At 35.4% G+C, this 26,289-nt stretch overlaps 1 protein-coding gene across 2 annotated transcripts; it reads right to left on the bottom strand.

The window, feature by feature from the left end:
- Positions 1–20: 20 nt before the first annotated feature.
- zdhhc14 (zinc finger DHHC-type palmitoyltransferase 14) lies at positions 21–25,975 on the bottom strand. Of its 2 annotated transcripts, none has more exons than XM_058755845.1 (9): positions 24,882–25,975; positions 20,386–20,546; positions 17,113–17,271; positions 16,876–17,013; positions 11,235–11,283; positions 9,146–9,248; positions 7,845–7,954; positions 5,291–5,393; positions 21–2,679 (listed from the first exon to the last, which is right to left on the bottom strand). In XM_058755845.1, the coding sequence occupies exons 1-9, from the start codon at positions 25,133–25,135 to the stop codon at positions 2,263–2,265; spliced, it is 1,494 nt and encodes a 497-aa protein (XP_058611828.1). In that variant the 5' UTR covers positions 25,136–25,975; the 3' UTR covers positions 21–2,262. The 2 variants fall into 2 exon arrangements, with proteins under 2 accessions (XP_058611828.1, XP_058611829.1); XM_058755846.1 differs by having other exon boundaries at positions 21–2,634; positions 24,882–25,973.
- Positions 25,976–26,289: the final 314 nt, after the last annotated feature.

Below are 26,289 nucleotides of genomic sequence, written 5' to 3'. Positions count from 1 at the left end.
TTTAATGAGACGTGTAAACAAAGACAATCACAAAGAGCTTTTTCTTTAAAAAGTTGTGAATTTATTAACATCCACAATATTCCACTTTTGTAGCTTTAAACCAGGAAACTGTTTTTTGGCACATAATCACATGACCATAATGTGTTGGCACCTGGTTTAAATTTGATGCACTATATATCCAAATATATAACCAAAGCATAATTATCATAGATAATACCACTAATATCATCGACATAACCCCAGAGAGAGATAAAGGCAGTGACGTCGCATTAAAGTTGTCTGTCTCTATCACTGTACGACCAAACATGTCAGACTTTGGGACAGATGAGTCTGTGAGAGTCTGAACCACAGGCTGTACAAACAGACGAACACTGAAGTGATTCTCTGTCATCTCACCAGCTCAGGTAATACTACTGGAGGACCACAAATGAACAGATCACACAAGAACACTGTCCATATGAAATGATCCCATTTATTGGCTGACTGAAAAAAAAAAAAAAAAAACAGCAAAGCCCACTTCTAGAGCACAACAGTCAGCTTCCATAAGTAAAAATCCCATTTACTTTCTCCATAAATTAATTGAATTTTAACCCCAATAGCACATAAACCTTTTAAGAGGCTTTTGAACTTTAAGAGATGATATGTGCTGCTTTAAAAACCATAAGTCTGTGATTTCAAGGTCTTTTTTAAAAGATATTTTTAATAGCTGCATTCTCCTACACCATAATCTTAACTAGAAAGAAACCAATCAGAGGACTCATTGTTACTATGGAAACATAAATCGCTGCAAAAGAGCTCAGCAACGATCGACCACTGCAATGCAGCACTGTGAATGACAGTCACAATATTTTGTAATATACTTAAAATATATTGTTTTATATTGAACCGTAGTTTCTTATTTGATTGCACCATTCACAATGCTTCATGGGGGATGAGCAGTTCATGACCTCAGAAAATCTGTCTTGTAACTCTACAGATTTAAAATATTTTTTCTTCAAATCTGAGTTTATAATGATTCATATCAGAGCTGGTTGGTTTAGTTTAAGGCTTTGCTTTCTTTATTGGAGAACTTTGTGAAATCTTTATGGAGAAATGAATGGGGAAAATACTTGAACGTAAAAGTGGGTGGCCACTGCTGTGCTCTATAGAGCTGCTTTTAGAGAGGCTACGGAAGCTTGTTTCTGCCAAAATAGGTAAAAAGGTCATTGTGACTTTCTTACAATCTTAGAATTGCGAGTTCATATCTCATAATTCTAATTTAGAATTCAGAATTACAAATTTCTATCTGAAAATTCAAACTTTTTTCTTAGAATTGTGAGATTACATCCCGCAATTCTGACTTTTTTCTTATAGAATTGTTAGTTATAAACTTGCAATTGTGAGTGTACATCTCACAATTCTGATTTTTTTCTACAATTGCGAGATCATATCTTATAATTCTGATTTTTTTTAGAATTGAGATTATATCTCACAATTCCGACTTTTTTCTTATAGAATTGTTAGTTATAAACTTGCAATTGTGCGTTTACATCTCACAATTTAGATTTTTTTCTTCTAGAACTACAAATTTAAAATCTCACAATTCTAACTTTTTTCCTCAGAATTCTGAATTAGTATTTCACAATTCTGAACCTTTTCTCAGAATTACGCATTTTTATCCCATAGTTCTGACTTTATTTTTTAGAATTGTGAGTTTATATCTCACATTTCTGACCTTTTTTTTTTTTTCTCAGAATTCTGAGTTTGCATCTCACAATTCAGACTTGCAGATGCGATTTTGGATCTCACAAATTCTCAGAATTCTGAGTTTACATCTTGCAATTTTTTTCTCACATTTTTAGACACCTGACCTGACCACATGCACATGCAGAATTCTGAGGAAAAAAGTCAGAATTGTGAGATCTATTCTCGTAATTGCAAAATATAAACTCGCAATTCTGAGAAAAAAAAGTCAAATTGTGAGTTACAAAGTCGCAGTTGCACGAAAAAAGTCAGACTTGTGAGAGAAAAGGTTGCAGTTACCTTTTTTTAATATTTTTATTCCGTAGTGGAAATAAGCTTCCATTAAAAAAAATAATAATAATAGCTTGTTTGAGTAATTTTAGAGCTGGAAGACTAGCTTTGGTCCTCACTTGATACTCCGGAAATAGTTCGGGGCAGCTGCCTCCTTTACATATCAGAAAGTCCGGCAGAGGCTGTTATATGCGTGTAAAGTACCGTATGGCTTGTGGTCCAGTTCAGCAGGACGGCATTCAAAACAGCTCACACTGAACTCAGCTTCACCAAACCCCGCACAGAGTCTTCATGGAGCGAGTCCTGGCTGGCGGGGTCGAAGAGCTGCGCCGGGTGAACGTGGTGACCCAAGTGGGTGGCACAGGGCAGGGCTGCGGGCGGAGAGGGCGTCTCCTCCGGACTGATGAAATGTTGATGGTGTAGGTGATGATGACAGTGGATCTCAGAGTCTCGCAGGGCCATCAGCTCTCCTCCGCAGCTGAGGCCTGGGATGGAGGAGGGCAGCGAGGGCTGAGAGGGGCCCAGAGTGGAGCACGGTCCACCCAGAGAGGTCTTGGCCTGGAGGGGCGCGCCTCCGCCCAGAATGATGGTCTGACTGTGGAGCAGCGGGTTGGTGGCGGCCTGCAAAACGAATTTGGTGCTCTGAATGCACTGGTCTTGAGCACACTGGGAGGAAGGACGAAGGACAGAGAGAAAAGGGAAAGCCAGGAGGAAGTCAGACCCAACAAAGAATAAAATGTTACAGAAAAACACGTCACAGGGCTCCATACTGCTGATGACTGCTGTTGTGCTTGTTTTTGCTACTTGTGATTACTACAGGTTTCACCCTGGCAGTCCACAGAGTATTATTGGTCACCAGCATATGTTGTGTTTTAGATGCTGGCGTGGTTTTGTTCATGGTCATGTCAAGCAACCTGTCCATGTTGGCATCTGTGTTATTTAAAAACCTTCTAAGTGACAAATGAATATACTAATGGCAATTGCATTTTGAATTATTGTCACAAATGTGTAGGGTTTTTTGTTGTTCTGGAGCCCTGGGTCAGATAAGACTAGTTTCTGGTGGTTAGAATGACAAAACAATTATTAGAAGGTTAAGATTATAAAGGTTAGAGAGTGTGTTGATCAAAAGTATTAAAGAAAGACAGAAAAAGAAGTTAGATGTTAATAATATCTGGATAAATGTCACCAAACCTGTAAAGAACATGTTGAGGACATATTTCACTTCAAAAAATTATTATTTTTTTTAATGGAAAAAGCCATTTTTGGACTATTAAGATGAATATTATTTTCATGAAAATTAAGCACCCCCATTCTCATATTGTTAAAAAAAAAAAAAAAAAAAAAAAGTAATTTAATTTAAATTGTTAAGCTGTTAAGGCAATATAGATATATATGCAGTGAAATATTACAAATTAAAATAACTTTTAACTTATTTTAATATATTAAAAATGTCATTTATTCCTGCAGCCATTACTCCAGTCTTCAGTGTCACATGAATCTTCAGAAATCATTGACTTATTTAACACATCTTATCATCAATGTGTTTTTTTTTTTTGTTTGTTTTCTGATAAAAAGAAATTTCAAAAGAACAGCAAAAAAGTCTTTACTGCCATAAAAGTGTTACCGTTATCAAAATAGATTTCAAAATAAATATGAAATGTGCTTAATTATCATGAAAAGAAACACAATAAAAATTAAAAAGAATAGTCCATAAAATAGTCTTTTTTCATTCTTCATGTATTGGTTCATTTATTTAAAGTGAAATGTGACCTGGATACTTTTGTGTGAGATTCATCCATCTAAACCAATCGTTCAATAAATATTACTTCAAGAAAAAGATTTGAAAACCTATTTGTAAGCTTACATAACATAATCATCACTTAAAAACATCTGGATCCCTCAAGGGACTGAATAATTGGCATCAAATCAGCGGCTGATGTGTGAAACTGAATGCAGACAGTGAGCATCAGTATTCATGAGAGCTGATCTGTTCACACGGCCCACGTCGTCTCCCAATCACATAAATGCTGCTGTGTCAATGTGTGTCTGACGGACGAGAGAATTACATCACGGATCACGTCTGTGCCAATAACACAGGTGTTTCACATCCATCAGTGTGTTATGCTGAATAGATTCAACAAATCATGACAACTTGAGTTGAAAATGTTAGAAACTAGAAAAAGTGTTATATTTATTAATATTCCCTACTTATTTATTTATGGTTTTAGTGTTATTAGCCTCTCTTTATACATTTATTTGGGGCAAGAAGTCCCTGTATTGTCCTTGTTTTGTGTGCTTGTTGTATTGGACTGTGAAGTTAAGTGTATTTGTGGGGCCGAAGATAAATTTCCACATGTGTGGACAATAAAGATTTTCAATTTAACAACAATTAGAAAAAAAAAAAAACACTATTAGAAATGTTTTTATTATTATTATACCACTCAAAATTCGGGGGACAGTAATTATTATTTTTTTAAACAATTCATACTTCGATTCAGCAAGGATGCATTAAATTGATCAAAAGTGGCAGTAAAGAAAATAATAAGAATAATAATATAATGCAAATAAATGCTGATCATATGATCTTTCTATGCATCAAAGAAACCTGGGTTCACTAAAAAAAAAAATAAGCAGCACAACTCTTTTCAAAATTAATAATAAGAATTGTCTGTTGAGCATCAAATCAGCATATTAGAATCATTTCTGAAGGATTATGTGACACTGGAATAGATTTATGGAGTAATGGCTGCTGAAAATTCAGCTTTATATTTTATATTTATATATTTTATAAGATATATTTTCAATTGTAATAATATTTCACAATTTTTTAATCAAATAAATCTAGCTTTGGGGAGTATGAGACTTCTTTAAAACAAACATTCAAAAATCTTACCGACCCCAAACATTTGAACGGTAGTGTACTTTTTTCATTATTTACAAAAAATTTATATATATATATATATATATATATATATATATATATATATATATATATATGTGTGTGTGTGTGTGTGTGTGTGTGTGTGTGTGTGTATTTTTATTGCATCCCCCTTTATCGACAGCAGCAGTCAGTCTGGGAAATTTGTGCAAAACTCTGAATTCCAGATTTTCAGTGTGCCGCAGACTTCTGGACTCCACTATATATTTCAAATCACTGATTACAGCTTTGCTGAAACCTTGAAGTGGTTTGAACATAAATGGCTTCATTATAACGGCTCAAGTACAACAGACCGGACACACACACACACGGTGAGAGGTCAGAGGACGGCCGTCTTACCATGTGACTCTGGACTTGATTGGAGGGGCAGGCACCGGTGCCGTTCGTCTGGGCCGCAGGCTGCGGAGTGTCTGGTTGGACAAAACCTCTTCTGTCAATCAAACTGCAAAGAGAAAAGAAGAGGATGATAGATTCCAACCGTGAGTCAGGGAACGTGGGTGAGGGAGGCGGAGAGAAGAGGATCCGTGTGTGTGTGCACGCGCACAGAGTCCTCCTCCAACTCAACATGCCCACACACAGAGCAGATGGCAGCCAGTGATGCTGTGCCCACTTCTGCTTTGTGTTCCTGGCTCCATGAGAAAGTCATTAATGGCGTGCGGAACTCTTGTGTGGGTGTGTGAGCAGGTTTTGACGTCAGCAAGCCTCCTCACGCACCATCTGAAGCGATTCAGGAACGTTCCTCGGTTATCTAAGATATTTGTACTTCCCGGAGTGAGAATGCTGATTGGTTTTTGCCTCTTATATTTAAATGAATGAGTGAGAAACCTGCTGAGGTCACCAATCTTTCTAACAAGATCAGCATGGATCTCTTGGCTGATAACGTGCCTGGATAAAGATTTTCTGAGGAAGCTGATTAATATCTTATTTGAAATGGACTTTTTCTGTGGACTGCAATTAAATTCTCTGATTCGGAGATGTGATTGATGTAAAGGACATCGTTTTGTTGGGCAAACAGAGGGCAATTGTTTTGCTGTAGGTTCAGAATACTTTTCTGTATGCATATAAAATGTCAAAATGTGCAATATACCAACAAGAGCAGACGGCATGAGATTATTTGCTTAAGTAATGCATTTAAGTGTGATTAACATATTTCATATTTCTGCTAGAGACATGAAAGGAAGAGTTCACCAAAAAAAGGAAATTCTGTCATCATTTACTCTGATACCCTCGTATCATTCCAAACCCGTAAGGTTTTAATTCATCTTCAAAACACAAATTAAAACATTTGAAATGAAACCTGAGTGATTTCTGTCCATTTCACCAAAACTTTCAAGCTTCAAAAAGTTCATAAAGACATTGAAGAAGTAATTTATTCATGTGAAATTGGGTTATTTAACCTCACTACGTGTTCAGCAAGCATGTTTAGCAAGCCTCCGTTTACCATATTTGATGAGCTCTGTGTTGATCAATGTTTATATATGAATGAAAGCCTAACAGATCAAAACAGATTTAATTTAGGCTTTCATTCATATAAACATTGATCAACGCACATGCAAATCAATCGTTACTTCTCAGAAGACAGAAGACTGAACTGCTTGATTCATATGGATTAGTTTATGAATATTTTAAAGAGTAAATGCTTAAAATTTGAAAGGGATCTTTTTAACCACATGAGAGCAAGTAACTGATGACTGAATTTTAATTTTTTTTTTAGTGAACTAAGCCTTAAATCGCACATTATGAGTGTGCTATTGCTTATTTGGACTTTTTTTTTTGATTTTCACTTTGTTGACAACAAAATTGGCAAAACAGACTTGCATTCAAGAACTTGAGGTACATCTGAGCCATCTTGAGGTACATCTTAAAGGTGGCCTCTTTTTACATGGTGGGCCAGAAAGCAACCATCCAGAACATCCTAGAAACCAATCAGCAAAGTCCTGGCAAGCATCTATAACATAATTTCGCATTATGCTGGTGAGTTTTGAACAAGAAATCACCATTCAAATTCTCTAACAATTTAGTAAATCTATCTATCAACATTTGTTTTTTTTTAAGTATTAAAAATGTTACATTTATGGATCCACCTATTTAAAAATTCCGACAAGCCAATAATTACATTTACATTTAGTCATTTAGCAGATGCTTTCATCCAAAAGTGATCAAAACCAACAAAAGAGCAATATATGCAAGTGCTATAACAAGCCTTGGTTAGCTTAATGCAGTACACGCAGCAAGGGCTGTTGTTTTAGTTTTAATTATATATGAAATAAAAAGAAAGCAGATAGAATAGAAAACGAATAGAGCAAGCTAGTGTTAGAGGCCTTTATTTTGCGCTTTTTATTAATTGTATAATAAATAAAAAGAAAACAAAAAGAATAGAGAAGCTAGTGTTAGTTAGTTTTTTGTTTTGTTTTTAAGAATGGAATTAGAATAGAGAGTGCTAGAGTTAGAAGGTCAAATAAAGAGGGAAGAGGTGTGTTTTTAGCCGATTCTTGAAGATGGCAGGGAACATTTCATGTAAAAGTAATTAATTCATTAATTACTTTCATTTTATGGCCGATAACTAATATTTGTCCAATATTAAAATGATATAATGTTTTGTTAGAATTTAAAATAGCCTAAAATCTGTTCATTTAGGCATCACAACATTTTAAAATTTCCTAAAGGTTTAACTATTTATGAACTTGTTAATATATTTCATATAAAATGTTGCCCATCCTTAGATTAATTACTTTTGCAGTGTTATTTGCAGTAACAACAATATAGAATATTACTGATTGAGATGTTTATCAGTGCAGTATACTGTGCAGCATGCAGAACTGCGTTCCATTTGATCAGACATTGGACATAAGACAAAAACTAAAGGACAAAAGCATAAATTTGCCACATTCACCTCGGTGGCAGAGGTCCACACAGTGCAGCGCAGCAGTTGGTGATGAGGTTTCCGTAGCTGTAGGGATTGTAGTTGCCTTTTCCTCGTTTGGATGACCATGAACCTTTGATCTGAAACAGTGATGTGACCGTTGAGAACTACAGTAGCTGAGAGGGACAAGCTGCCAACATCAGAGCAGACAGCGAGACGCTGAGAGACGACAGGCTGCCTTAATAACCCCAGTGATGAACCAGGGTGAGGATGGAAAAGAGTTTTAGCTTGATTATGTTTTGCTTCCTGCTAGGCGTTACGCTGAGAAATACCTCCAAACATATTGATCTTCAAACCCAGTCTTTTGAAGTGCTCATTAATTGTCTTCCTGTTACGGCTTGTCAGACTTTCCGAGCGTCTCTTTTGATCTCGGCTCACAGTCTTAGACCCAGAGGGACAAAATCGAAAAATAAACTTTGTATGCAGGGTCCAAAATTAACCTGCGATGATTTGAGGAAATTTACTGCTCATAAAGATTTCTTAATGGCCGTGAAAATATATTTTTGTTCTTTTGAAAATGGAATTACCCATCTGTTTATTTCTTGCATATTTATAAACAGCAAACAATATTCCATTTCCATCGTTCTAAAAAAAAAATGTTTTTTTTTCCAAAAGAATTTCAAAAATTCATTATATTGATTAAAAGTGACAAAATTATGTTTCAAATCAAATCTATAAGAAATGTTTGAAGCAGCATATCAGAAAGATTTCTGAAAAATACTATACTACACTGTAAAAAAAAAAAAGTTGAGCCAACTTAAAATTAAGGCAACCAGCTTCAGCAGATTTTTGAGTTTCCTCAACTTGTTGTTTTAAGTTTATACAACACAAATTTGAGAATCTCCCACAAAAATAAGTTGAGCAAACTCAAAAATCTGCTGAAGCTGGTAAAACAATTTTTTAAAGTTCACTCAACTTTTTTTTTTTTTTTTTTTTTACAGTGTACAGGAATTAATTACATTTGAAAATATATTAAAAGAAAAATGGTTATTTTAAATTGCAATAATATTTCACAATCTTTGCAATAATATTTCTCTTTTTTTCACAATCAGACAAATGCAGCATTGCTATTAAGCATAAAAGACTTACTTCAAAAATATTTTTAAAAATCTTCTCAACTCCAAACTTTTGAACGGTGTGCATAGTCTATAACATACAGTCCTGGGTGTATTATTATAAAACATTGTCACATCACATCACATTCATTAGTTAATGAATATTGAGATAATATTCTAATAGTTGAATTTTAATAGTGAAAGAGAGGTACTCACGTCTTCATTGGTGGTCTGATTGGAGCTGATCAGGTAGGTATGGAATCCTGACAGTCCCACGATGGACCAGACGGAGAAAAAGCACACCACCACTTCCAGAACAGTACATCCGTCAAGGAAAATAGAAATCTATACATGTATTACTACATCCACTTATTCTAAAAGCAGCATCATTCCACCACTGCAATCCAGACACCTGAATCGCATCTTTAAAATGCTGAAAGTGCGCTCGACTACACCACACTTCTGGATATGTGCCCGGTTAAAGCTCTTTTCTTTGTCATTTGATGAATCACTGCTGCCAGAAAATTAATTGAAAACGTACACAAACCTTTAACAGACAAAAAAAAAAAATCCACTAACCGCTGGCTTTCCGCAAGTGCTAATAGTGCAAAAACAAACAGCGCTGATTTTGGCCGATAAGGCACATCTGCGATGAGTTTCATTTGTACTACCGTTCAAAAACTCAAGGTCGATAAGATTTTTTCATTTTTATTTAATCAAAAATATATAATATATAGTAAAACTAATAATAATAATGTTTATTATTATTATTACTACTACTACATGTGTATAAAACTATTCTTTTTAAAATTTTATTTTTTTTTGATAAAATCTCTTTGGGCTGCATTTATTTGATCAATACTATTGTGAAACATTATAATATTTAAAAATGTAACATTATAAATGTAATTAAATATATACATGTAATTTATTCCTGTGATCAAAGCTGAATTTTCAGCATCGTTACTCCAGTCTTCAGTGTCACACGATCCTTCAGAAATCATTCTAATATGCTGATTTGATGCTTAAGAAACATTTCTTATTACTATCGCAGTTGAAAACAGTTGTGCTGCTTCATTTTTGTCGTAACCGTGATTCTTTGATTAAAAGAAAGCTCAAAGGAACAGCATTTATTTGAAACAGAAATGTTTTGTAGCATTACAAATGTCTTTGCTGTGACTTCTGATCAAGTAAATTTACAATTAAATTTGATTTATTTATTATTTTTAAATTGAAAACAAGTGCACTATAAAGTTCAAAACTGTGGGGTTAAAGCATACATCTTAAATTGAATCAAAGCATAAATCTAATCAAATTTAGTAAGGTTTATGCTGAAAACAAGAAAAAAAATTTACATTTTATATTTAATAATAAATATATTTTCTGAAAAAACGTTATAAGATTTTATGCAATTTTATTCAATTAAATTATATACTTAAAATATACCTTTAAGTTCATATATTTGCAAATGATATATGATATGAAAAGTATATTTTAAGTATGTAATTTAATTGAATAAAATTGCATAAAATCATTTATATTAATTTACCGTAAATGCTTGCAAGTATACATTTAACAGTATACTTTAAGCATAAGACAGAAATTACATATAAAGTCAAAAAAGTACTTTTAAGTTCATATATTTGCAAATGATATGAAAAGTACTTCTTTGACTCACTTAAATTGGACTTAACTACATCTTTATATGTAATTTCTGTCTTATGCTTAAAGTATACTGTTAAATGTATACTTGCAAGCATTTACGGTAAATTAAAATTTTATGCAATTTTGCTGCACATCTACATTTCTAAAAGATATTCAGATATTTTAACTAAAAAAAACAAGTCAAAAATATTGATTAAGAAAACAATCTGCAGTTTGTACCTTGCAAAGCAGGTTTTTGCTGGCATGTGTTGACTTGCTTGCTTATGGGAGTAAGTCTATCATGAAGCAATAAATGATGCATGACAAGCTAATAATTGACCGTGAGCAGGAAGCCGGTCTCACTAATGAACACGACAGCGAGACGTCCCTTTGCTTATACAAATCACTCAGACAGAAGATCTTTCCTTGCTGCTTTCCTTCTCAAGCCAATCTCAGATATGCAAAGACTTCCCACAGACCGTATTTAATAACATATTTCTTTCCATTGAAAAGAGAGGGGTACAGACACATAGCAATGAAGATGTAGAGAAAGTCAGTGTGGGCTGCTTTTCTGCAACTGTGTTCCAGAGGTGTGAAAGCCAGAAATAGACTCCTATTGCACAGCCTCTTCCCACACACACACACTTTAGTGAAAGGATATCTAGCAGGGCTGTCTTTGAGAGCGCTAAGAAAGCCAGTCCTGTTGGATCCTGCAGGAAAAGCACTGGTTATGTAACAAAGAAACGCTGTCACAGAAACATGAAACACAAGTCTCAAATGAAAAAGCAGGCGGCATATTGAGCAAAGAATCACTGGAATAAGAAATTAACCAGCTGCTGTCTTACAGATGTTTGCAGGCACTCGAACTCCTAGAGTTTTATCAAATACATGGATGCCACATTAGCAGCCATCGTTAATTAAGAAAACGTGCAAGCATACCTTGTCTCTTAGTTTAAAAAGTATTCTTATTATGGTATAAATAATACACTTAAGTGTGAACTGAATGTAGTGTTTTTGGACACTGAATTGCATGTTATATTTTTCATGTCATATATCATTTGCAAATAGATGAACTAGAACTCGGTTAAACTGGACTTCATCTTTATATGTAATTTCATATTTACTTCTGTCTTATGCTTAAAGTATACTGTTAAATGTACTTACGTAGCATTTACGGTAAATCAACTTTCATGTCTTGTATGTCATGTATTTACATGTGTTTGTAATTACACATTTGTGATGATAAAGTTGCAGTTTAGTATATTTAAAATGTAATAACACATTCTGATTCCCAACTCGTTACATATTGACGCTTAGTCAGGACCCATTTTTCGACGTGCAGGGTCTCAAGAAATAAGAAACCCTTGGCGTCAATATGCCGACGCAAAAGGCTTATCGTCATGATTAAATTATATATTGGGCAATAATATTGCTATTATTGCATATATGTTGGGGTGTGATTTTTCAATGTAAACAGTCACAGCGGTTTTATTTATATTACACCATTTACACATTTATGAGCACGTAACCCAGTACTCTGCCCCTAAACCTACCATTTGTCAATTAAACACAAGATATAACAGGCAGATACAACTACAGTCATAATTTATTCAAAAAGTATTAATGTTCCAAGTTTCCCGAGGCAAAGCGATTGATTTGTGAGAGGAATAGACACGATCACCGTCTCCGCAAAAAATCTCCAAAAAATGCCGCCAGAAGAAGCCTTACATCAACCTTGGTTGTGAAATTCTATTGGCTCTTGTGTGTGTTGTGACCGATCTTACGTAAAATCTTATGTTTTACTCTCTTCCTCGCATAAAGATATCGCATGTCTTCAGAAGACTTGGAATGCAACATGACTGTTTGTATTGCTTTTATACTGCTTTTTTATGGTCAGTTTTTGCAATAAATACCTGTGACTGTATACTTATATTTGCCTGTTACGTGTTTTATATTGTTCAGAAGTGGGTAGGTGTAGGGTAGGGGTGGGGTTAGGTGCTCCAATGAAAGTATAAATTTATATAAAATTATTTCTAATTTTACAAATGCATGCAAACCATTAAATTAATACAAACAACGGAAAACAATGGAGGACGCTGCACTTCGAAAAGTGATGCTAAAGGGGTACATTGAGCATCAAAAAGCGACGCCAAGGGGTCCTGACCAAGCATCAATGTGTGACGAGTTGGGAGTGAGAACGTGTTGGTAATACATTTAAACTTTAAATGCAATATTAAATAAACATTTAATATTAAATAATAAAAATATAGTATAGTGTAGCTTTAAGTCACCTTTCAAGTCAAGTCACCTTTATTTATATAGCGCTTTATACAATACAGATTGTGTCAAAGCAGCTTTACAGTATTAAACAAGAAAATAGCGTGTGGATAATGCAAGAGGACGATAGTAAACACTAAATTTTCCAGTTAAAGATATTAAAGTTCATTGTTGATTCAGTCATGCATCATCGATCCAGCTCAGTTCAGTTCAAATAGTATCTGTGCAATCAAGTCAACAAAATTGCCAGAAATGAAGTTTCACTTTAGTATTGTCAGTCAACACAATCGAAATAATTGTACTTTAAAACATGAAAAAAAAATCAAGTCATTGTCATGTCATGTACTTTTTTAAGTGGCATTTTATTTTATTAATATTATATTATCTGCAAGCACAGTTTTTTATATTTTTTTTATATTCTTTTTAGATTCGAAGTACTCTACAATTGCGCAATAAATGCAATTAGGCCCACAACTTTTTTTTCCACAAGGGATGGTATTTAATTTTTACCTAAGATGATTGTGTAATGTAATTTTGTGATCCAATCACTCAAACTCAAACCGCACGTAGGTCAGTAAGGCCATGTCGGATTTGTAATTTAATGCTAATGCATCCTGATGCATCTTGGACAAATCACTGCTATTTTTGGAGCAAAAGCGCTGAGCTTTGGTGCTTTTAAAAAAAATATATATATATATATTTTTTTAACATGCAGTAACACACTGATGTTGTAAGCAATGCATGCAGTCACATACTCAGAGACACTTTCCTCAAGATGTATTCACCCGATCTTAATATTCTGGATAATACATGATAATACCGTGTTTTTCCACTACTATGATGTAATACCATGGTATTATGAACTACCACATCATATGGACATGAACATATTGTAAGTACATGAAAACTGTTCAGTATCATGCTATTTTGAAATCACCATGATATTACAATTACCGTCACTGTCCCATGGTGCACCAATCCCTAAACCACTGTCCTGACACTCTCAATGCAATCACCTTCTGGACTGCTTCAAAGTCAGCCACTGTGTTTAATGCTAATGGCTTCCGGAGGGCATCTGAGGAGAGATTCGAGGGTAAATAAAGCCACACTGAGTGTGCCCTGTCCAATAAACATCTTACAGGAGCCATTTGTCACTACAGCAACCCCAGAGTGCCCCTGCCCTCACGGCCCGATTGATCAGTTCTGTGCAGTAAACAACGCTGAGCTCTCCATCACTTTGCCCAGGGAGGAAACTGCTTTGTCAGTGGCCTCATGGTTTCCTCCTGCCAGTCATCAGCCGAGAGGAGGAGCCGATCAATGGTGGGAAGCTGAGCCATACATTACAGTGATGAAGAACCAGTACTAGGCCTTAAAGGGGCATTTTGGTGCAAATGCTCACCAAAAATATTTTTCTGAAATGTTTTGTAAGAGAAACAAGTTGAATACTTAGTTGATTTTTATAGAAAGTAATGTGTTATGTGTTACTTTTTCTCTTATCTGGTTTGGGCTTGCTTGTTTGTTTTTAATTCACAAGTAAAAGCCCTTTCACACCAAAACTGAAAGAAATGTAAATTCATGTCTGTACATTAGAAAGCACAGCTCAAACAAACCTTTCAGCTGTGCTGTCATTCTGGATTGCATGAAGAATAGGACGCTATAAAAGAAAGTTCAACACTCTTCAGCAATTAAAAAAAAAGAAGTTATGTTTATCTAAAGTCATTTGCTTATTAGTATGCTTGAATCGGATCGTTGAAGGTCAGCACTAAAGACATTGGTCAGTAAAACGGGATTAAATACTTAAAGGATATTTGTGTTATTTACCATATTTAATTATTGCAGGTTTGTGCCATATTCTGAGTTTGCATTTCACTGATTTTTAATGGTTTTGAGGAATACTGAATCTGTTTTGCAGGTGAGAACTACATTAAGCATCATGTTCACACAGCGCACATGCACAACGTCTCTGCACTTACTCCTGATTTCTCTCAACATGGCAACACAAGAGCTGTCAGTCAATAAATGGGAAAACAAAGTGACTGGCATTACTTATTTGAAAAAGTAACTCGGATATTTTTTTGTAAATTTAAAAGCAATGTGTTACTTACTAGTCACTTGAAAAAGTAATCTGATTACGTAACTCACGTCACTCGTAATGCATTGCTCCCATGATGGGACGCTGTTACCTTTTAAAAGTTATTTCGAGAAATAATCATTATATTTGATTATGTAAATGAGCTTCATTTTGCCTAGTTGCACTGAGAAGACAAAAACCGTTGCCAGCCTACTGTTGTAAAACAAGCAGAAGGTTTTGCAATATGATCAAAATGTTTAACCCTGTACTATCACCAAATACTAATTGTCACTACACCAAATCACAGTCTCACATAATTTTCAATATCACAAAATAATGAATTAATCATTTAAATTAATTAATACATTAACAATTAATAACAAATTATACAACTGCTTTAAGTATATCCAAGCTTACCCAGATACATCCAGTACACGCTATATGTTCTATAATAAAAATGTAACTATATTACTGCCAGTGTTGGGAAAGTTACTTTGGAAATGTAATCGGTTACAGATTACAGGTTACCCTATCTAAAATGTAATAAGTAGTGTAACTATTTCAATTACTTTATTAAAGTAATGTAACTGATTACATTTGATTACTTTTCTAAATTTCTGTTTTCAACTGTTAATCATTTTCAAACATGTAAAGCAGGCAGGGTTAACCTTACAGTAACACTCAACACTGATTACGGTCACTTTCAAAATCCTTCATCGCTTGAATTAAAATGATAATAATTTAATTTTAAAGCATAGCCACCACAAAGTCAGACTTAGAGATCCTTCTGAGGTTTAATACAGATTTAAAACCATAACAAGAAATAGTCTAGTAGCTATGATACTGTTTTTGAAATCAAATCTTTGCATAGTGACAGGAAACACTGGCATCTAACAATGTCTTGCATAGGAAATAAAACAGTTATTGAATAAGCATGTGCCCTATTCTGTGTACTATAGACCTACTCCTGAAACATTGGTGTCTCATATTTTAGAGCAGTCAATGCAATTTATGAAAGAAATCAATTAAATCTGTATGTGGGTGGGTGTGTGTGTGTGAAAAAAAAAAAAAATTTAAGTAAATTTGTAATCGTTAACATTTTCATAACTGTAATTTAAATTACACATTTTTTCTCAGTAATTGTAATTGTAACTGATTACAATTACATTTAATTTGTAATTAAATTACATAATTTAGTTACTCCCCAACAACACTGATTACTGTCCACCAATATATTAAAAGTTGGATATATAATGCATACTATTTTTCCTGCATAAATACAGTATACTCACATAAAAGCAATATATACTAGGCTATATCTCAAATCTCAGCTGCATGATTGTTTTTATCACTACGAAATGTAAATTGCAATGATGTAAACTCTAAATAAAATTTCATACATATTATATCCAACTTTAACTTGCATACATACAGTGTACTAACGTAAAGCGATGGCAAATTTTTTATTATATAATTATGTCCAACTTTATATGTAAACAGACAGTAGCAAATCTGAACAGCTTGATTAATTGTCACAAAATGCAAACTATTTTTACCAGCTAAATAATCCGCTGAATGCGACTACAGTGCATGAAGATATTGAGATATTATGAACACTAAAATCATGATTTTCTTTAAAGCTGCTTTGAAACAATATGTATGAAAAGCGCTATTCAAATAAATAGACTTGACTTGACCAACTGGTTGCATCAGCAATAAACTGTACATATATGCAAGACCAAGTGGTAATCCTCATATTATCTATTGCAATCAAAAGCCATTTCTATTACAATCCTAAAAACCCCAAGCTGACAAATCCTGGTTTGGAAAAAGCAAAAACACCGAGTTGTTTTGCAGAACACTGTTAAATAAGACAAGGTACGATAAGATCTGTCATGTGTTTTGGGACTGAAGGGTGAAGTTATATAAGAAAGTAGGCGATCAGCACTCTTACTCAGTATTACGTGCGTGATGACGAAGGCGAAGATGAAGATGGTGAGGAAGGAGAGTGAGAGGATGAACAGGTAGAAGAAGCGATAGTTCCTCCTCCCCACGCAGTTGCCCACCCACGGACAGTGATGATCAAATCTCTCTGAGGAGAAACGCACAGCCAGGAAAATCATATGTTAACTCTTCTTTACATGATGCTGACTATTATATAAACGTATTTGCAGTATACACAGACGCTTACCCACGCAGTTGTCACACAGGCTGCAGTGGGAGGCCCGCGGCGGTCGGAAGATCTTGCAGGTGAAGCAGTATTTTAGCTTGACTGTTTGACCGTTAATGACCACCTCTCTGGTTCGGGGTGGTGGTCTGTAGCCTGGGCCGCTCGGGCCGTTGGTTGCATCTGTGAAACCAGAACAGACCGATTCAGACATCCAATCTTGCAGAAAATTTAAAAACAGATGGAAGAGGAAATCTCTTCTATGTTATGTCAGTTTAAAGATCTGTGTCATGCTGTTCTTTATGGCAGAAAATAATTTAGACATGCCCTTCAGTTTGTAAAAACACAACTGGTATTTACAGACAGTAAAGCACTTGCAATGGAAGAATACTGGGCAAGGCGTTTCAGAGGGTTTAAATGCTAGATGAGTTGACTAAATCCCATTACTTCATGCAAATATGTGTACAGCTTATGAGTGTGTGTATATAACTTGTGTATGTAATGTTTTGTGAACTGTAAAAAAAAAAAAAAACATTATGTAAAATGTACGGTAAAAAAATGGCAGCTGTGGTTGCCAGAATTTTACCATAAAAATAGCAACGTTTTAGGGTTTACAATTAAAAAACGTATTTATTTAACTGATGTAATGTTAACATACCAACCTATTGAAGTTCTGAAATATGTTTTGTACCTACACGGATAACCATCAAAATCAGGTGGTGATGAGAAAGTCACACGATGAACCAAATCTCACCACAAGCAACTTTTCAACAAGCTGAGAAGGCCAATACTAATATATATAGCAGGTGCACAATGCCATTCACACAAACACTAAACACCATCATGGTGACAACTCACGAAACTGAAATATGCAATAAATATTAAATTAACAACATTAGATGGAACATACAACCCTAATAAACATAACAGATAAGAAAAATTAAGAAGAAACAGTTATTTCCAAGAAAAAGCATCAAATTTGAAATGCAACGAAGGGAATTCTGGGAACCTCAATTTACGGTTTTTCTCTGTAAATTATACCTTTTTTTTCACTTCCAAAAACTGTATTTTACTGTAAAATTGTCTGAAATGTCTATTACAGTTTTTCACTGTATATAGTAGGGGAACTTACCGTTAACCATTTAACAGGTTTTTACTGTAGCATTTTCACAGTTTTTTACCGTTAAAATCATGGTCATTTTTTACAGTGTGGCTGTACTTTCAAAACAGCAATATTTATTTATTTTTTTGGTAACATTTATCCATTGATCATTTCGTCTTGGATTGGCAGCATGTCACAGATACTGAACCTGAAAAATTTGCATGCCTATTATTAATATTTTGGCTGTTTATTAGTTCTAATAAAGCACATATTCTGCATGAGCATATTCTACATCCCTAATCCTACCCAACACCTAAACTTAACAACTGCCTTTTAACTATTAATAAGCAGCAAATTAGGAGTTTATTGAGGCCAAAGTTGTAGTTAATGGTTTGTCAATGGTTATAACTGGCCCTTAAAATAAAAACTGTGACCAAAAATCCTGACTTGACCTTTATTCCAAACCATATTATAAACAAATAAATTACCATATTACACACAAAAATAAATAAAACATTTTCACTATTAATGTATTACAAAACTATCAACTACCAAAAGTAAGTTTTATAAAGCCAAACGATTGCTGTGTGTTAAAAAAAGACTGAAATTGAAATCATTATTCACCGAAAATCTTTCTCTGAACTGCAGATTTATTCAGCAAGTATTGATTAACTTGATCAAAAGTGACAGAAAAGTATTTTACATTGTTACAAAAAAAAATATATATTTATAAATCAAATTAAAATAAAAATGTTTCAGTTTTCACAAAAATATTAAGCAGCACAACTGCTTTCACCATTGATAATAAGAAATGTGATCACCAAATCATATTAAAATCATTACTAAACACTGAAGACTAGAGTAACGACTGATGAAAATTCAGCTTTGCCACTACAGGAATAAATATCATCTTAAAATATATTAAAATAGAAAAGAGTTATTTAACCTTGTAACAATATTTTACAATATTACTGTTTTAACTGTACTTCTAATCAAATAAATGCAGCCTTGGTGAGCATGAGAGACTTCTTTCAAAATATAAATCAAAATCTTTTAAACAGCAGTAAATGCACTATTGATGGCAATGATGTTTGGTCACAAGATACACAAGAACCAATGGAATTTGGCCTCAGTGGTGTCCCTTTCTGCTGTCAGGTCAGGAGAAAGATGATCTATATGAATAACTTAAATTTCAGTCTGCGCTTCACACAAAGCCGTGCACAAGTCATATAAGGACAAATTTTATGGTTCTTTTATTACCATACTGGAGCTTTACGGACATTCTTCAAAACTTCCCTTTTGTGTTCCACAGAACAAAATCCACATGGGCTTTAAGGCTGAAAGTAAGGCTAAATTATGACAGAATTTTCATTTTGAGTAAACTATTGTTTTAATGGGTTCACATCTTATGTGACCCTCAACACACTATGCATCTTCTAAACAGCACACAGCACCGCTGGGCCTCACAGCAGCGTTTACTTGCTACTACATTATTCATACGAACAGCAGGGACACATAACTCCAAATCTCGAGCTGACAAACCTGAGCTAAAGTGCACTTCCTGGCTCAGGACCAGTACTTTCAATTTCTCACCAGTGGAGTCCACTAAATTCAGTCTCAATGAGAGACCAGCAAACTCATTATAGCAGTGACTCCATTCAATTATAACCAGCAAATTCATATGCGAGCGAATTAAATCAACCTGCGCACTGTGGAAAATGTCCACTAATTTGTAGTGTTATGGCATAAAATGGCTTGGCCTGCAGTGATTTCACAGTTAAATTCTGAATGTAGTAAGAAATTGCCGTTAAATCTTCGGGTGCGTTCCTTGCTGGCCCTTTAATAATACCCAAAACAACCTATGAACAACCATTAACTCGTGACTGATTAAACTATCAGACTGAATAACATGAACAAATACTCTGAGAGACCGTGAATCTTTGCTAGGGATGAATATTTCAGCAGATTTTATATTACTCTGGGCTGACAGCAAACCTGAGAGAGAGCATGCATTATTCATGTCAAACGAGAGGAGAGAATAACATCAAATGTTCTCTGTCTCCTTTTACTCAGAGAATTCTCTGTCGCGCACTCCACAGACCTGCAACCGGAGGCTGCGTATTCAGCTTAATGTGAAAAGAACAGAATGAGGAAAGACAGACAGGAAGAGCGATCATCTTGGCATTTCCTCCCACCTATCTGCCTCTCAATGTCGGCTGCTTCCTCTGGTGTAGCCCTGGGCAGGACGCCCGGGTCGCTGAAGCTCGCCCGGAGCAGCATTCCCATCACGAAGACGAACAGCACTCCTCCGATGGCCGGAATGGCAGGGGTCAGGTTTGATGCCAGGAATGGGCAGCTGGAAAAGAGGGAGTGGAAAAACTGGCTGTGAAGGTCATGTTGTGTTGCTAGTAATCCCACCAGAAGTGAATACATGAGATATGAAGGAGAAACAACAAACATAAGCTCATGATCATGCAAAACTCTTTTTAATTATCCTGTAGCAAAAACGAAAGCATTTACAGTCAGTCTGCTATGAAATAGCATTATAACCGTGTTATTACATAGTAATAAATACAGAGTGTTAGCGTCAGCACTGCTAAAATAATGATCGATTCAAAAAAGCATTTTTTGACAATTGGTTAGTCTACAGCAGCCTACAGATAGCTCGCATATGGCCGATAAATATGAGATACAGGCTAATGCAGGTTATTAAAACAGTTGGGACTCTTACCCCTGGTTTCACAGATAAGGCTTAAGCCTATAATCCTAGACTAAAATGTAAGTCTGAGCTGTTTCAACTGAAATAAACTTGCACGGACTGATCTTAAAATATATCAGTGCCTTGTCTCAAGATGCACCCCAGTAATGTTTTTTTTAAGCATGTTTATAAAAATTACTTAAATGTCCTAATTGAACTATGGCCTAATCCTGGTTTAGTCTAAGCCCTGTCTGTGAAACCGGGCCATAGTTGCAAAGATTTTATCTATCTTGTCTTGCAGAATGTTTTCTGAAAATTCACCAAAACATTTCAAACAGAAATTGTGAATTATTCATTTATAAGGCTGTTGGTAGAGTCTGGATCTGATGCAAAAGAAATCCAATGCTAATTTAAAATCAGCTGAGCAAACACAGTTATTGGCCAATTTTGATCATCTAAAAATGGCCAAATATGGGATGATTTATTACTCTGGCCAGTTTAGCACTAATTAAAATCTTATTCTATTAAGCAAATGCATTCTTCAGCTAGAAATTTAGTCTCGGATGTGTACAGTTAGGCTATTTTAATAGTTGTGCCGGGTGCTGTGAACAAGAACATCTGTCGGCCATGCTTTATTTGAAAGTTTTTAAAGTGTAATTACAAAAACAAGTACTGAGTCAGAAATTATCTGGGGCTTGGAGCCACCGAAATGAATAAAAATACCCCCCAAATTCAAGATAATGTCATTAATTAACCACATGTACTTACTACAGGGTTAAGGTTATGGTTAGTTAATTGTAATTATGCATAATTTACTGTTATTACTATACATGTAACAACGTCATTTTAAAATAAACTGTTACCCATCTGTTATATAATAAATAATAATAGACAATACATTTACATTTATGCATTTAGCAGACACTTTTATCCAAAGTGACAGTCAGCTTGGAATCAAACACAGGAGTGATAAAATAACAGAGCGTGAATCTCACCAATGAATAAACTACATGATAATAATCTAATACATTTTTGGGGGATTTGGGATAAAAATATTAAAAATAATAATTATCCCAACTAGCTGTTTTGTACACTTAGAAGTTAATGAAATGTACCACCATCTGTTTCAAAGCATAAGCAAATGGTCTGTGGAACAAGACCCAAAATCTGCCTGCCATAATATCTAATGGTATTCAGACTCCAAGACATAAACATTTAAAAATGGTCTGCACTGCAATCTGATGGCTGCTAAATTGGCTAAGCACAACTAGGCAGAGCAATCGAATTAGCCAAAATGGTCAGATGCTATCGACTATAGCATGTTAAAACAGCAATCCCCCGAGGGACCTTTTAAGAATGCTATATTGTGTTTACCACTGCTTCTAATGTCATTGTCAGCTTTACAGCTCTGAAGATTGCTTGTGAAGTGGTCTCCAAGGAATAGGTTTGAGGTTGTTATGACAGACTGAGAGGTTACAGGGTCGCTGCATCCTGACACACAAGGCAAGAGTTGCAGACTATTATCAAGTCACATTTTATAAATGGAGATTGAGGTTTCTGAACTCAAAAGTCTGAAGTCTAGAACAGTGCTACTGAATTTAGAGATGTCAAGAAACTCAAAACCGATTTATCTATCCCATTCCACATTGTTTGTTCTATGTGTACTTTTATCTGCTTGTTTATCAAGAGACAAATGTTCAGAGGTTTACATATTATTTCTCTTTAAAGGAATGTTCAGGTTCAATATGGACAATGGGCAGCATTTGTGATATCGATTACCACTTCTATTACTATTGACGATGGAACAAACCATTACACTGGGATAAAAAAAACAAAAACTACACAATGTTTTAAAAATATAGCCACATGACTAAAACATTATGCATACTGTTCAAAAGTTTGGAATTAGTACGTTTCTTTTATTTTTGAATCTATCTATCTTTTGAAAAAGTCTTATGCTTATCAAGGCTGCATTTGTTTGATCAAAAATAGTCAAAAACAGTAATATTATTACAATTTTAAATAACCATTTTATATTTTAATACATTTTAAAATGTAATTCATTCCTGTGATGCAAAGCTGAATTTCCAGCATAATTACTCCAGTCTTCAGTGTCACATGCTCAAAAACCATATCTTATTGTTATCAAACCATGATACACAAGTTTACACTATCTCTTTAATGTCATTTTTGATCAATTTAATGCACCCTTGCTGAATAAAAGTATCCTTTTTACTGATTCACATATAAGTCTAGTTTGATAAAATCACTTACTTGTATAACCACTAATAATTACTTGTATCGAAAGTTATACAAGTTATATACAGAATTTTCAACTTCATGACCATGTTAAGCTGGTAAACATGATAATATTATAATGCATTTTATGTGCAGGGATCCAGAAAGAGACGTGATATAACTATCTGCAAAGTACAGTTTAAACTCTGCATACTGCTTTCATTTCAGTTAGTCGTATTGCTTGAACCATTTCCTGTTTTTATTCCTGCTTATGACACACAAGCTGAATGCATTCAAAAGGGTGTTTTGCATTCAATCTAACCATCATTCTTTGCTTGAAAAGATTTACAAGTAAACATTTTGTGCTGAACTGCGCAACAAACCAACTGCCTTTCACCAGCGCGGCTCATGTGTTTCCTTCTGTGGTTTCTAGTGGCTATCTGTGTTTAATGGATCACAAAACCTCTGTAATGACATTATAATCGTTTCAAAAAGCATGACAAGACTAACCCTACAGCAAAGAAAAATACAACTGTGGGCTGGGTCCTCATGTTGTTTCCTAGGAGACACAGGCTGTTCCAAAAGAACACAAAGATCGGGAAAGGGAAACCGTCGCCATGGAAACAGGGCCGCACCACGACTATGTTTTGGAAGTTGTGGTATGGAATGTATGGGGCTCTGTGATGGGGGATGGGACACTGGAAAATCTCCGCTCCACACGTCCCCTTCTCCAAAGCAGCCCCCTCAGGATCACACTGAGAGATTCTCCAACAACCAGTGGAGGCTTCCAGGCAGACATGCTTCGAGTAATGCAGAGCATTGCGTTTTTAACTGTAACCCCCCCCCCCAAAAAAAACCCTGAGCACAAGGCTTTCTTGTCTGAAGATCTTTGGATATGTCAGGAATCCAAATGTTATCCGTCAATAGTTTCGACTCAACTTCACCTGACCTAAAAACACAAGGGGTTCCTTACAGCTGCAGTGTGTTGGAAGTTACGTGGACTGAAGTAATTCTATTACACCAGATTTACCACTTGTAAATGTCCTTCAGTCTTAGTGAGAGGGTCTAAATTACTGCACTGGCTCGAGTGGAACTGCAGGATCCCAGACCACATTCAATTGCTGCTCAAATGCCAAGGTATAAATGAAGCACAGAACACAGAACAACTCTTCATCAAGAGTAATCAAGAACTTTCAAAGCTTGTTATGGTCTCATATATATATATATATATATATATAAACTGCATCTTTCTCAGCTTGTGTTTGCATATTTACACCATTAATGTCTAGTGCCTTCATGAATGTGGGATTGAAGTCTTTTGAAAGCACTACCCATTTTCGGACTTTATCATCAGTAATGATCACTTCAAACTCAGTTGGTAATATTGGCATTGAATGATTTCTGTATTCATACCATGGTATTGCTCTGAGGTGCTTCCAAAAATGCTAGGTATTTTCTCATGGGGGCCACTCCTAAAAATAAAGCTGCTTTGTCACAGCAATGCCATTAAATAATGCTTTTGGGTTCCCCACAGAACCATTTCTAGTTAGTGTGAAGAACTTTAAATACTCTTTTCCACTATAAAGAACCTTTTGTGCAATGCAAAGGTTCCATGGGTGTTCACGGTTCTTCATTATCCCATAAATGCCAGTGAAGAACCTATATTTTTAAGAGTGTATGTGGCCTAAAAACGTTTTTGGTAATGTCTGGAGTAGATAGAAGACACTGAATTCTCCAGTGGGTCAATGTACTTACTCAAAGGCAAAGAAGAGGCCACTGGTCACCAAAATGAGAACCATGGTGAGATAGAAGACCCCAGTCTGCTTTGCCATCATGATCCGGCCGTTGCAGTAAAACTTATTTCGGCCAGGAAAAACCTGCCATTTCCTTTTGATCTTCTTCTTCTTGGTGTGTGGAGTGTCCATGGGTGAGGAGTTGTGTGTGCAGATCTGATTATACTGGCACTCTCGGATGGGCTCCTCTACCCCGAGATGCATGTTGCCTGTCATCTACCCACCAGCAATAAAACTAAACTTTAAAGCAACACAAGTGAATCAGAATTCAAACGTCCTCAAGGAACAAACGAGACAGCTGGATCTTGAAGAAACATCTCTGATCTGATGGAGGAAGCATTGCACAACCCAGTCAAAGAAAAGCGTGGAACCATTTTCTTAGCTCCATGTTTTATTGAAATCTTCAGCGTTTTAAATGCATTACGTTAAAAACGCTAATATTTGCATCCGAGGCGATGGGAAAGAAATAAGATCCGCGTGTTTGGTTTACATGTTTGTTTGGATAACTCCTTCATTGCAGATGTCTATCCTCAACACAACAGGATGCGCTCCAGGACACAGAGGCATGTGGACATCATGCCCAGAAATGTCGCTTTGTCTGCTGCTGGCGTCTTAAAGCTTGTAACTCCGTGAATGCGGTTCAGAAGCGCTCCGACGAAACCAAATCCACTCAAAACATTTGGAATATAACGTTAAAAACGTCCTTCCGATGTCCTCGTAATCCCGTTCACTGGGAGGCTTCAATGCAGCTGAAAATCTAGTTCTGACGCTGCATGCACAATATTGCAACAGCAAACAAACAGAGGAGGTGTTTAATCTTCTGTATCGATGATGGTGAAGGAGAGAGAGAGAGATCGCGGTGCGCAGGATGTGGATGGAGTAGATCAGCGCGTGAACTCAACTGCATGAGCTCACAACACACGATGACCCTATAAACAGCGGCGCCGTCTCAAATCACAGCCAGCTGTCTATGTAGACAGCATATCTGAGTGTGCTCAAAACAAAACAAACTGAGTTACGGTTTAAAACCCAGCGAGCTGCAAAACTAGACCACGTTTTTCTGGGAGGTGCATATTTCAAAACCTAGCGAGCTGCCAAAATAGACAACATTTTTGAGCATGTCTCAAAAGAGTGAATTGCCAGCATACACTCCTTTTAGGGGCATGTATTTCAAAATAGACCAATTTAAAAAAATAATAATAATAATGTATCTCAAGTGAACGAGTTGCCTATATAGACAGCATATTAGACGCTTTATTTGTGCTTGTTTTAGCATCAATAAAATCTCATAATATTATAATAATAAAATATAACAACATAACCACTATAAGCACAGACAGCTCTGTGTCTGTGATGTTGTCCAGGTAGGC

The sequence above is a fragment of the Onychostoma macrolepis genome, chromosome 20 (genome assembly GCF_012432095.1).
Source record: "Onychostoma macrolepis isolate SWU-2019 chromosome 20, ASM1243209v1, whole genome shotgun sequence".
NCBI lineage: Eukaryota > Metazoa > Chordata > Actinopteri > Cypriniformes > Cyprinidae > Onychostoma > Onychostoma macrolepis.
Note: the sequence above shows the minus strand (reverse complement) of the source record. Positions and strands in the feature narration are given on the sequence as shown.